The following is a 13,389-nucleotide window of genomic DNA, read 5'->3' on the forward strand; positions in this document are numbered from 1 at the left end:
ACATTCAGCCAACAGTGAAGAGGACTTTGGCTTGATCACTCTAAAGGCACCCTGTGAAATGTGTTTCAATCGTTTTAATCCAGCACCTTGCGGGTGCAAATTAAAATTACCCTCAGCGTGGTAACCTCATTCAGAGAGGTCATTGAGTTCAAAGAATGGGAAGAAGAAATTGCACGCAGTTGTCAGACACAAGGACGGACACATACAGTGTCTGCTAATGCTGGCAATACATAAGGTGTTTGCTTTGGATCCATTTAATTCAGCTGCAGTTGACAGTAAGGATCTGAAATCTGTGCTGATTTCCATTTTCAAGCTTGAAGAGAATCAATGTGCAAAATATATAATAATCTCTGGTATGTCAGAATGAAATGTGCGCTGGTTAGCTAAGTACTTTGAACTGTACCTGCAGCACGAGCTGCTGCTTCACTTGTAAGCTGATGGAGGACTCACACCACCGCAGCCAGGGAGAAGCAGCGAGAAGCAGCTTCCCTCACAGGGGAGGAGAGACACTGTAGCCCCTTGCTTGGCTGCCAGTGTGGCTATCAAAGGCTTTATCGTTGCAAATTTGTACTCTAGTGCTCTGCTGCTGAAAACAGAATCCATTTCAAAAATGTGTGGTGGGAGTGACGGGGGAATGTTCTGTTATTATCTGAAGAGGGTGAGATGGGATGAAGGACTTAGAACGTTACAGCACAATACAGAGGCCCTTCAGGCCATCATGGTCTGCCAACCTTTTAACCTACTCAAAGCTTAATCTAACAATTCCCTCCTTCATCACTGTTGTGTATGTGGCCTGGCTACACAACAATGCTATTAATAAAAAATGCTGGAGATGGGAGCTAAGGTTCACAGTTCTTTACTGGGAGAAACCAAACTCAGCACACACGTACAGATCAATACACACCTAATAGCGCATTCAACAATGTGTTACTAAGATATAAAGTAGTCCCTTATACTGTAGGCTATATGGTACACTCTCCCCCTTTTACTTTAATAGTGTATCAACTGTTTTTTTTACTGGGGCAGTATGCTAAACAAAAAGGTTTACCCTTAACATACTAACGCCTACCATTTGTTTACTTAGTAACTTAATAATATCAAATTATAACAAGCCTTTTTTTAAACTTTTGGTCTAAGACCCATTTATAACTCAAGTCTCTGGGGGTGGTATTCTCTGTCTCTCCAGGTAATGTCTGTCAATAACTTGTTTGTTTTAATACAGATTTCCATATAAAAGTCATGAAAAGTTGACCTCAGCATAGGGAGTTAAGAAGATGTGCGCCTCCAACCTGCTAAGAGTTCTAGGCAGCAGATCACCTCCATATAATGAAGACTGCTCTGTGCAGCTGTCCTAGATATATACGCATCTTTGTGCTATCACTTGTCTTCCTTACCCATATCTCATTTGATCCAACTGCGCTAATTACACAGCCAATCTTCGTATTCTCCTTAAATTCCAAATAGATAGCCTGACCCTTATGATACCATCTCCTATCATAATATAACTTTCCATCTCCTACTATTTGTGCTTCATATCTTTGTGCTGGTGATTCAGCAGGAGTGCTGGGAAGATGCTCAGGAGTAGATGGAGATGCTGCTCTTTTTGGAGGTTTAAGCTTATTGAGAGTTTGCAGATCTTCCATTATCTGTTCATCTGTTAACAAGTAATTTAACTGCGCAGGTGCAGGATTTCGTCTTTTGTCGGCAATTGGAACAGGGTCATTAGGTCTCCTCCTTAGTTGCCTAATCATTATTGGCTTTACCTCTATAGAATCTCCTGTGAGTTCCACTGATAGCCTCTCATTCTCAATCATCTTTTTCTTTTCTTCTAACTCAATCTTTTTATCTTCAGATTCCTTCACTGCTGCTTTCTTCTCTTTAATATAATCCCTTTCCACTTGCTCTGTCTCCAGTTGCAGAAAAAGCTCTGCATTTCATATTCTTTCATTGTATTGTTGATTTAGTTTCTTCATCCTTTTCTGATACTCCTGCAAAATGCCTTCCTGTAACTGCTGCAGCTGTCTTTTGAGAGATGCCAATTTCTCCTGGTATATCTGCTCTTTTACTTCCAGGTAGTCTTCATCATCCTGCTTATTGGCAATATCTGTCTCCCTTGCATCCTCTGTATCTTCATCCGAGTTGCGACCACGGACACTGTGTTCATCCTCATCGTCAACGCTGTCTAGCTCCTCCTCGTTGGTGTAATAGTTGACAATGGGTGAGAGCTGCGGACATCTTCCCTGCCGAGCTGCCCTCCTTTGTTGACACATCTAGTGCCTTGATGGTGTGCCAATCCAACTGGATTTTCCTGAGCCGTTCACGTCGCAGCAATGGTGGCCCTCCTCCATTTTTCAGTACAGAGGTTCATTTGCTGTGTTTCATCTCCGTGGGTCACTGTCACTTTAGTTTTACCTTTGGGACGCACCTTCTGTCAGCAGTAGTTTAGTTTGTTTCAGAGGTATGTGCGAAAACAGTTGTTTGTAGTCATATACAGAGATCACTGTTAAAGCTGAGCCTGTGTCCAACTCCATTTTCAGTCTCACACCTGCCACTTGTGGAGTGAACCTTATTCGATCATCTGTCTCTTTCACGCTGTGAAGTTGCCGACAAGACAATTCACTTTCGTCGGAGTTGTTTTCATCAGAACTGCTTTCTTTCATTTTGTGCACATTGTTGTATTTTCCTTTCTGGGGTTTCTTGTTTCTCTGTATTTTGCCAATTTTCTGCTGTTGACTAGCTTTGCATACTCCGCCAACGTGGCCCTCTTTGCCACAGTTTCTGCATTCTTTGTCTTTAAACCAACAGTCACCTGGGTCATGTGACCTGTTCCCACAACAGTAACATTTCTTTCCTTCATTTCTGTTCAGTGACATTTTATTTGTGGCATATTCCAGAGATTTTTGTTGTATCTCGGAAGCACCCCGTGCCGCTGTTTGGTCTCTTTCACACAGGAGCTTCTTCTGTGTGGTTTCACAGTGCATGCCACACACTAACCTGTCCCTCAATGTGTCTGATAGACCAGCTCCAAGTTGACAATGTTCTGATAATTTACACAATTCAGCACAATATTCAGAAATGCTTTCATTTTTGCTCTGATTCCGATTGTGAAATTTAAACCTTTCAGCAATGACCAGTGGTTTGGGGTTTAAATGCTGTTGGAGAGTGTCTACTGTTTGCTTGAACATTTTGTCAGCTGGCTTTCCAGGGGTTAACAAGCTCCGTAGCAGCCCATATGATTTTGCTCCCATAATACTGAGTAAGACGCTGGCTTTCGTTTCATCCTTAACACTGTCAGCCTCACAATATAACTCCATTCTCTCAATGTAAATTGCTCAGTCTTCAATGCCACTATCAAATGCTGTAATAGTTCCAATCATCGCCATCTTTGTTATGGTAATTTAGTCCCATTTTTTCCCTTGTTTTCTTTTTGACTGATTTGTCCTTTTTGCTAGTGCCATGAGCACACTCCTTCTAGAAGTGTGTGTGTGGGCTCCTTTTTATCTCCCTTCTGGGGCAGGCAGACCCTCAGTCCCTGGGGGGTCAGTGCTGGCTGTGGTCTCGGCTGGATGTGCTGCAGCTCCGACTGTGTCTCTTGGTCTCCTGACGTTCCCGACCCCGGCTGTGCTCCCGCTTCCTTTCAGACTCGCGGCCTCGCTCTGCCTCCTTCTCCTGCTCCTTGGCTCGTTCCTTGTGTTCCTCCTCCGAGTGTCGTTATCAATTAAAACATGGCGTTCTGATACAATGTAGGTTCACTAACCTTGTTGCCAATTTGTTGGCTGCAATTATACCATCATGCATAGTATGCAAAAGGATAAATGATTGGCCAAAACAAGAGTAAAAGGTTACAGAGGCCTTCCTTTCATAACTTAACCATACACACTTATTTTCAGGAAAGGACGATTTAAACAGTAACAATTTAAAAAGTAACAATACATTACCTTAAAACAGCTTAGAAATCAATCACTGGAGAGACCAGTCAGTAATGGGTTACTGGATTAGTACTATACAATATCTTAGTAATTAGGGTGAATAAATGGAGGATATTAATTGTACCTTTTTGCAGCATTTACACATTCCCGAAATATTTGATGCAAGGGGACACAATTTACAGGAACTAGCTGCATTATTAATTTCTGTGACTAAATCCTAATATTTCCTGTCAATGTTCAGGCGCCAACTGGTTTGGAACTTAATCTGGACAGAGGATGAGATTCTCTCTCACTCTGCCAGTTCCTGCAACCAGTATCCAGTGAGAGGAAATCTCAGTTCAGCAAAGTAAACAGTACACTTCCTCTCTCAGCCACTCCCCAGTCAATGGCTATGATATCCAAAAATAACCACAGGACCATCAAACCTTAGGCACAATGCCAGATTGTACAGATAACAGGCAAAGAGTAACTCAGCTCAGGACAGATCTTGTTTTGGATTCTGAGAATCTGCTCATTTGGGCTCTGAAATAAAAATCAAAGTTGCTAAAAAAAATTAAGTGACAAATTACAAATTGAGGACTGGCAGAAGAGACATTTCTTTTACTTACTCTCAAAGAGATTAGCCAGAGAGAGGGTGGTGAATCTGTGGAATTCATTGCCACAGACGACTATGGAAGCCAGGTCACTGAATATATTTAACGTGGAGGTTGATACGTTCTTGATTAGTAAGTGTCAGAGCTTACAAAGATAAGGCAGGAGAAAGGTGTTGAGAGGGATGATAGATGGCGAGCAAACTCGATAGGCAGAAGAGTCTAATTCTGCTTTTATATCATGGCAGTGCTGGCAAGGGTGGCATTTACTGCCAGCTACAGTTCCCCGAGTCTGTTTCAGGCACCAGATGGGTTGGTGGCCACTTCTAATGAGTAAGCAAGCTGATAAAATCCATCAATTCTACGGGCTTAAATACTTGCAATTAAATTTATACATCTGAGCTCCCAGTTGGCCCATCAAGTCCAACAGAACACTCTCAGCAATCCCATTCCTCATCTCCTTATTCCTTTGTACACTCTCTGCTCATTCCTTCTCCTTTGATTATCAAATCCTCTGATTAATTTGCCCCGTACCTACACACAAGGGTCAGTTTTACAATGGGCAATTAACTGACCAGCATGTGCTTGGGATTTGGCAGGACACCAGAGCACCATGCAGTCACAGGAGAACGTGCAAACTCCACACAAACAGCATCAACAATATGCACCCCAAGAATCATTATTATTGGGAGTGACTTAAAAGAAAGGCGATGAATTCATCCATTAACTTAACCAATTCCCATGCTTATACTTTATTCCATACTAATATAAACATTTCAAAAGAAACCCAGAGCTTACCCTGACAAGGGGCAATTAAAAGTATGCTTTGAAGCAATGGAATTCTGGTCACAAATAAGACAAGTCTAGGAAAAGCTAGGAATAGTCTTTCACTGAGAACAGCTATTGAATTCAGATTTGTTTTTAAAAAATAGCAAATGCATACTATTGTGAAAAATGTTATCTCTGATAGTCCATCTTTAATATGGATATAAATAATGTCACCACAATAGATTAGCTTTATTTGTTGTGTGTACCTAGAAACTTCAGATCATACAGTGAAATGCATCATTTGCGTCAGCGACAACACAGCCCGAGGATTGTGTCAAGTGTTGCCATATTTCCAGCACCGACATCGCATGCCCAAAATTCGCTAATCCCAACCGCACATCTTTGGGCTGTGGGAGGAAATTGGTGCACTGAGGGGAAACCCACATGGCTACCGGGAGAAGGTACGAACTCCTTACAGATAGCAGCGTGAATTGAACTCTGAACAGTGATCGCTGGCTCAGTACAGTGATGCAGAAACCACTATTCTACCGTACCAATCACTACTCTGAAGAAGAATTGAATCTTTCCATTCTTGGTCAACGTTTAGCTCTTTGGAAGAGGACAGCGAGGCTTTGAGAAGAAGTGCGGCGGCGGCCATTTTCAAATTGCTTCTCAGATCGGAGTTCTGAGAGGCGGGACTGCGCAGGCGCGTGAAGGAGGCCTGGGAAGGAGGGAAGATATAAAAAAGAACGCAGCCTTAAGCAGCGGGCAGCTTCGTTTGCGGGCAGCGGAGTGAGTCGGGAGCAGAGTGTAGGGCTTGGGCTCAGAGGGCTTAGGCGGAAGAGGGCACAGTAGGCTTATCTTTTAGTTCTTGTTATTTTCAGTTATTCGGGAAGTATGAGTGTGAGGGCAGCTTGTTGTTCTCGGTGTCGGATGTGGGAGATTCTGGAGTCTCCGAGCCTCCCGGACGTCCACATCTGCGCCAGGTGCGCCGAAACGCAGCTCCTGAGGGACCGAATTAGGGAACTGGAGCTGCAGCTCGATGACCTTCGCCTGGTCAGGGAGAGTGAGGAGGTGATAGAGAGGAGTTACAGGCAGGTGGTCACTCCGGGGCCACGGGAGGCAGATAGGTGGGTCACGGTCAGGAAGGGGAAGGGGCAGGTACTAGAGAGTACCCCAGTGGCTGTACCCCTTGACAATAAGTACTCATGTTTGAGTACTGTTGGGGGGGACAGCCTACCTGGAGGAAGTGACAGTGGCCGGGCCTCCGGCACAGAGGACGGCCCTGTAGCTCAGAAGGGTAGGGATAGAAGAAAGAGGACCATAGTAATAGGGGACTCGATAGTCAGGGGTTCAGACAGGCGGTTCTGTGGAGGTGATCGGGAGTCCCGGATGGTAGTTTGCCTCCCTGGTGCCAGGGTCCAGGACGTTTCTGATCGCGTCCAAGATATCCTGAAGTGGGAGGGTGAGGAGCCAGAGGTCGTGGTACATGTAGGTACCAATGACATAGGTAGGAAAGGGGAAGAGGTCCTGAAACGAGAGTATAGGGAGTTAGGAAGGCAGTTAAGAAGAAGGACCGCAAAGGTAGTAATCTCGGGATTACTGCCTGTGCCACGCGACAGTGAGAGTAGGAATGGAATTAGGTGGAGGATGAATGCGTGGTTGAGGGATTGGAGCAGGGGGCAGGGATTCAAGTTTCTGGATCATTGGGACCTCTTCTGGGGCAGGCGTGACCTGTTCAAGAAGGACGGGTTACACTTGAATCCTGGGGGGACCAATATCCTAGCGGGGAGGTTTGCTAGGGCTACGGGGCAGACTTTAAACTAGTAAGATGGGGGGGCGGAAATCAATTTGAGGAAACTATGGGAGAGGAGGTTAGTTCACCAGTAGAGCAAGTAAGTAGACCGTGTGTGAGGGAGGACAGGCAGGTGATGGAGGAGGGATGCGCTCAGCCCGAAGTTGTAGGGGAGAAGAAAGAAAAGGATAATAAATTTGAATGCATTGCTAGGGATGAAAAGAGAGGAGGAGGTGGAGAGTATCTTAAATGTATCTATTTTAATGCTAGGAGCATTGTAAGAAAGGTGGATGAGCTTAAAGTGTGGATTGATACCTGGAATTATGATGTTGTAGCTATTAGTGAAACATGGTTGCAGGAAGGGTGTGATTGGCAACTAAATATTCCTGGATTTAGTTGCTTCAGGTGTGATAGAGTAGGAGGGGCCAGAGGAGGAGGTGTTGCATTGCTTGTCCGAGAAAATCTTATGGCGGTGCTTTGGAAGGATAGATTACAGAGCTCCTCTAGGGAGGCTATTTGGGTGGAATTGAGGAATGGGAAAGGTGTAGTAACACTGATAGGAGTGTATTATAGGCCACCTAATGGGGAGCGTGAGTTGGAAGAGCAAATGTGTAAGGAGATAGCAGATATTTGTAGTAAACACAAGGTGGTGATTGTGGGAGATTTTAATTTTCCACACATAGATTGGGAAGCTCATTCTGTAAAAGGGCTGGATGGTTTAGAGTTTGTGAAATGTGTGCAGGATAGCTTTTTGCAACAATACATAGAAGTACCGACTAGAGATGGGGCAGTGTTGGATCTCCTGTTAGGGAATGCGATAGGTCAGCTGACAGATGTATGTGTTGGGGAGCACTTCGGGTCCAGTGATCACAATAGCATTAGCTTCAATATAATTATGGAGAAGGACAGGACTGGACCTAGAGTTGAGATTTTTGATTGGAGAAAGGCTAACTTTGAGGAGATGCGCAGGGATTTAGAGAGAGTGGAATGGGTCAAGTTGTTTTATGGGAAGGATGTAATAGAGAAATGGAGGTCATTTAAGGGTGAAATTATGAGGGTACAGAATCTTTATGTTCCTGTTCGGTTGAAAGGAAAGGTTAAAGGTTTGAAAGCGCCATGGTTTTCAAGGGATATTAGAAACTTGGTTCGAAAAAAGAGGGATGTCTACAATAGATATAGGCAGCATGGAATAAAGGAATTGCTCGAGGAATATAAAGAATGTAAAAGGAAACTTAAGAAAGAGATTAGAAAAGCTAAAAGAAGTTACGAGTTTGGTTTGGCAAATAAGGTGGAAGTAAATCCGAAAGGCTTCTACAGTTATATTAAAAGCAAGAGGATAGTGAGGGATAAAATTGGTCCCTTAGAGAATCAGGGTGGTCAGCTATGTGTGGAGCCGAGGGAGATGGGAGAGATTTTGAACGATTTCTTCTCTTCGGTATTCACTAAGGAGAAGGATATTGAATGGTGTAAGGTGTGGGAAACAAGTAAGGAAGTTATGGAACCTATGACAATTAAAGAGGTGGAAGTACTGGCGCTTTTAAGAAATTTAAAAGTGGATAAATCTCCGGGTCCTGACCGGATATTCCCCAGGACCTTGAGGGAAGTTTGTGTAGAGATAGCAGGAGCTCTGACGGAGATCTTTCAGATGTCATTAGAATCAGGGATTGTGCCGGAGGATTGGCGTATTGCTCATGTGGTTCCATTGTTTAAAAAGGGTTCTAGAAGTAAGCCTGGCAATTATAGACCTGTCAGTTTGACATCAGTGGTGGGTAAATTAATGGAAAGTATTCTTAGAGATAGTATTTATAATTATCTGGATAGACAGGATCTGATTAGGAGTAGCCAGCATGGATTTGTGCGTGGAAGGTCATGTTTGACAAACCTTATTGAATTTTTTGAAGTAGTTACGAGGAATGTTGACGAGGGTAAGGCAGTGGATGTAGTCTATATGGACTTCAGCAAGGCCTTTGACAAAGTTCCACATGGAAGGTTAGTTAAGAAGGTTCAGTCGTTAGGTATTAATGCTGGAGTAATAAAATGGATTCAACAGTGGCTAGATGGGAGATGCCAGAGAGTAGTGGTGGATAATTGTTTATCGGGATGGAGGCCGGTGACTAGCGGGGTGCCTCAGGGATCTGTTTTGGGCCCAATGTTGTTTGTAATATACATAAATGATCTGGATGATGGGGTGGTAAATTGGATTAGTAAGTATGCTGATGATACTAAGGTAGGAGGTGTTGTGGATAATGAGGTGGGTTTTCAAAGCTTGCAGGGAGATTTATGCCGGTTAGAAGAATGGGCTGAACGTTGGCAGATGGAGTTTAATGCTGAGAAGTGTGAGGTTCTACATTTTGGCAGGAATAATCCAAATAGAACATACAGGGTAAATGGTAGGGCATTGAGGAATGCAGTGGAACAGAGAGATCTAGGAATAACAGTGCATAGTTCCCTGAAGGTGGAGTCTCATGTAGATAGGGTGGTGAAGAAGGCTTTTGGAACGCTGGCCTTTATAAATCAGAGCATTGAGTACAGAAGTTGGGATGTAATGTTAAAATTGTACAAGGCATTGGTAAGGCCAAATTTGGAATATTGTGTACAGTTCTGGTCACCGAATTATAGGAAAGATATCAATAAATTAGAGAGAGTGCAGAGACGATTTACTAGGATGTTACCAGGGTTTCAGCACTTAAGTTACAGAGAAAGGTTGAACAAGTTAGGTCTCTATTCATTGGAGCGTAGAAGGTTGAGGGGGGATTTGATCGAGGTATTTAAAATGTTGAGAGGGATAGATAGAGTTGACGTGAATAGGCTGTTTCCATTGAGAGTAGGGGAGATTCAAACGAGAGGACATGATTTGAGAGTTAGGGGGCAACAGTTTAAGGGAAACACGAGGGGGTATTTCTTTACTCAGAGAGTGATAGCTGTGTGGAATGAGCTTCCTGTAGAAGTAGTAGAGGCCAGTTCAGTTGTGTCATTTAAGGTAAAATTGGATAGGTATATGGATAGGAAAGGAGTGGAGGGTTATGGGCTGAGTGCGGGTAGGTGGGACTAGGTGAGATTAAGAGTTCGGCACGGACTAGGAGGGCCGGAATGGCCTGTTTCCGTGCTGTGATTGTTATATGGTTATATGGTTATATGGTTAAGTAAATGACTAAAATAGATTATCTTGCTGTTTATTTCAATACTTGTTATAGAACCTTGCTCTCCTCAAATTGTCTACCTTCTCCTCACAATATCCCCATTGACTACAGATTACACAAGGAATATTTAAGGTTCTCTTTTCTTTCACCAACAACATCATGGCAATACTACTATACACTTAAATAAAGCAGTAAAATCCAGTGTTTTAACCATACATTCAGTGGCCACTTAATTGGGTGCCTCCTGTGCCTAATAATGTGGCCACTGAATGTATGTTCACGGTCTTCTGCTGCTATACCTCATCCACTTCAAGGTTTGATGTGTTGTGTGTTGAGAGATGCTCTTCTGCACACCACTGTTGTGACGTGTGGTTATTTGAGTTACTGTCACCTTCCTGTCAGCTTGAACCAGTCTGGCCATTCTCCTCTGACCTCTCTCATTAACAGAACTGCCACTCACTGGATTTTTTTTTTTGTTTTTCACACTGTAAACATTAGGGACTGTTATGTGTGAAAATACCAGGAGATTCTCAAACCACCCTGTCTGACACCAACAATCATTCCACAGTCAAAGTCACTTACATCACATTTCTTCCCCATTCTGACGTTTGGTCTGAACAGCAACTGATCCTCTTGACCATGTCTGCATGCTTTTATGCGTTGAGTGCTGCATATGATTGGCTGATTAGATATCTGCATTAACAAGCAGGAGTACAGGTGTACCTAATAAAGTGGCCACTGAGTGTACATTCTCTATGTTCTACATACATCAATAGATAAGCATACACAACATCTGATGGAATTTTCATATCATTCTCTGTAAATTCTAGAGACTGTTGTGCGTGAAAATCCCAGGAAAAAGAATCTCAGGGTTGAATGTGGTGATGTGCATGTACTCTGATAATAGATTTTACTTTGAACTTTAAATCAGGTAGCAAAATGCACTAACTGTTTTACCATAGACCTATGGACTTGCAATGAATCTGAATTTCACAACTCGCTATATCTGGCTTGAAAACATGAAAGATCAATGAACCCATTCAATAACACATTTTCATTCACCGGACTCACTGGACATTAATATCAATCATTGCAGTAAACAAAACACTTACCCTGGCAATTTCAGCATACGCCAGCCCCAGTATCCCCTCCCAGTTGGAGCCGTTGATGAAGAATTTATCAGACTCTGTGATGGCAGCAATGTTTGCTCTGACGGAGACATTCGGACCATGTGGAATGCTGACAACATCTGTCCCAAGTTCCCCTTCCCACTTGCCCTGGGTGTAGGGAACGTAGACACTCTTCCTCAGGTCTCGGTAAGTGCCAGAGCTGAAACACAAAGGTATTTAAGCTAGTAAAATAAAGAGAGGGCTGATTAAAAAAAAGAAAGATTATTGACCATTTCAGCACAATCATTGCAAAAAATCATGCTGTTTTACCTATTTTGATTGGTGGGTCTATGCCTGAGTGAAGGCATGACCATTGAATACTGACCAGACAAAAGAAAGCAAGATTACTTCACTTTATTAATTTTACTTTTAAGTCAATTTTCTCTCAATTAATTTAAAATTGACCAACAGGCTACGGGACAGCTTCGTTCTACAAGCCTTTAGACTTTTAAATTCACATGTCTGTACATTGCAACTGAGTTATAATGCAAAGATTTTTACTCCCTCACGTTGTGGGATGGATGTAAGATTTAAATCAATTCTAATTCTATCACTTTCAGCCTGAGCACATTCTCCAAATTCTCAGCCTCCTCAGTATTTTGTAACATAATTATTTCCAAGACGAGACTTCATCAGTTGCCAAATATTTTACAGAAGTTGCAATGAGAGTTTAGGTTGGAGAGAGTTCATGTCCTCTCAAGGGGGAGGGCTTTCCCCTATATTCCAAGGACATGTGAGTTCATAGATTCACATTGACCACTTGAAGTTGGTGTTTAACTAAATGGTGGACCTGGGGACGCTGGATGGAATTTCAGAAGGGCGGAGCGAAGTCAAGATGGCACTGAACGGCAACTCCTTTGCTTGCAGCTTCAGAAACAGCTCTATTTCTATCTCTCTTTTTTCCTTTTCAAGGTTCTTTTGAAGACCCTGACCTGGAGTTACACTGTGACTTTGGTTCTTTGCAGGAATGGGACCCGCTCTCAGGGACACACGACCGGCCGCTTTTTGATATCCCAAGGATGTGGCCCGGAAGACTAGTGTGCCTTCAGGGTTCTGGATTTTCGTGGCTCTGGACATGTGCTGATTCCAGTGCTCCTGACTGAAGCATTGCGGGAGAACACGGAACACTGGGAGCAGCGGGTTAGCCGCTGTGGGAGGTGTGTCCGAAGAGCTGTGCCTTTCTTTGCAGATCTCTGGACGCAGAGCTCGGAAAAAGTGACGCAACAGACTTTTAACATCATAAATCAATGAGTTGTTTGAAATGTCTCCTTTCTTGCTGTGAAATGGGGAAACCTCTTTTTCCCTTATTAGGGAGAGAGAGAGCCTGTGGTATGTTGAATTACCGGGTGAACGAGTAGTCTTTGGGGTGCTGCAAGTCTGTGTCTTTGCTGATGCTTTGCTGCACGCTTGAGAGCTCGGTGGAGGGTGCCGATGCTTGTTTTTTGCTGGTGGGGAAGAGGGTCGCTGCTTTGCTGCTGCTTGTGCGTGGCAGGGGGAGCTGGGGGGGGTTGGAGTTCTAAGATTTCACTGTCATTCATTCTTTGGGGCACCCCTCTTTTTGTAGATATTTGTGAACATTTGTATACATATTTGTATACATTTCTCTGATATTAAATATACCTATTGAACCTATTGAATACAGGGAGTGTAGGTTTATTTTCATTGTTTCAAACTAAGGATTGTTTCAGCCCACCATTCCAGCACCAGAGCACACAAAATGACAAGAGCAAAACAAGCTACCCTTACATACAGTCTTCCAACCCCAGGACAAGCTGTCTCTGGTTTCCAGCCTCCACTGGTCTCACGGGCTCACAGGTATTAGTCCTTCAACGTCCCCTGTGGACTTGCAGGCTTGCTGAGGCAGGTCTTCAGCCACTGGGCCTCAACTTCCAGACTTCCAATGGAGCTTCAGGCTTTGATCTTTGGTATCGACCCCAGGACCTGCCATTGATGGGATCCTGAGATCCAAGCCCCGACCTCCAGACTCGTTGACTCATG

At 43.6% G+C, this 13,389-nt stretch overlaps 1 protein-coding gene and 1 pseudogene across 4 annotated transcripts in view; both read right to left on the reverse strand.

The window, feature by feature from the left end:
• The window catches only part of bace1 (beta-secretase 1), a 180,112-nt gene that overhangs the window by 75,473 nt on the left and 91,250 nt on the right, over positions 1-13,389 (reverse strand). For all 4 annotated transcript variants that reach the window (XM_073030064.1, XM_073030067.1, XM_073030065.1 and 1 more), the window contains one exon: positions 11,335-11,551. In XM_073030064.1, the coding sequence (XP_072886165.1) occupies positions 11,335-11,551 (217 nt within the window). The remainder of the gene's footprint in view (positions 1-11,334; positions 11,552-13,389) is intronic.
• On the reverse strand, positions 1,302-2,315 carry LOC140716689 (sin3 histone deacetylase corepressor complex component SDS3 pseudogene; annotated as a pseudogene).

Source organism: Hemitrygon akajei, chromosome 26, assembly GCF_048418815.1.
Source record: "Hemitrygon akajei chromosome 26, sHemAka1.3, whole genome shotgun sequence".
Lineage (NCBI taxonomy): Eukaryota > Metazoa > Chordata > Chondrichthyes > Myliobatiformes > Dasyatidae > Hemitrygon > Hemitrygon akajei.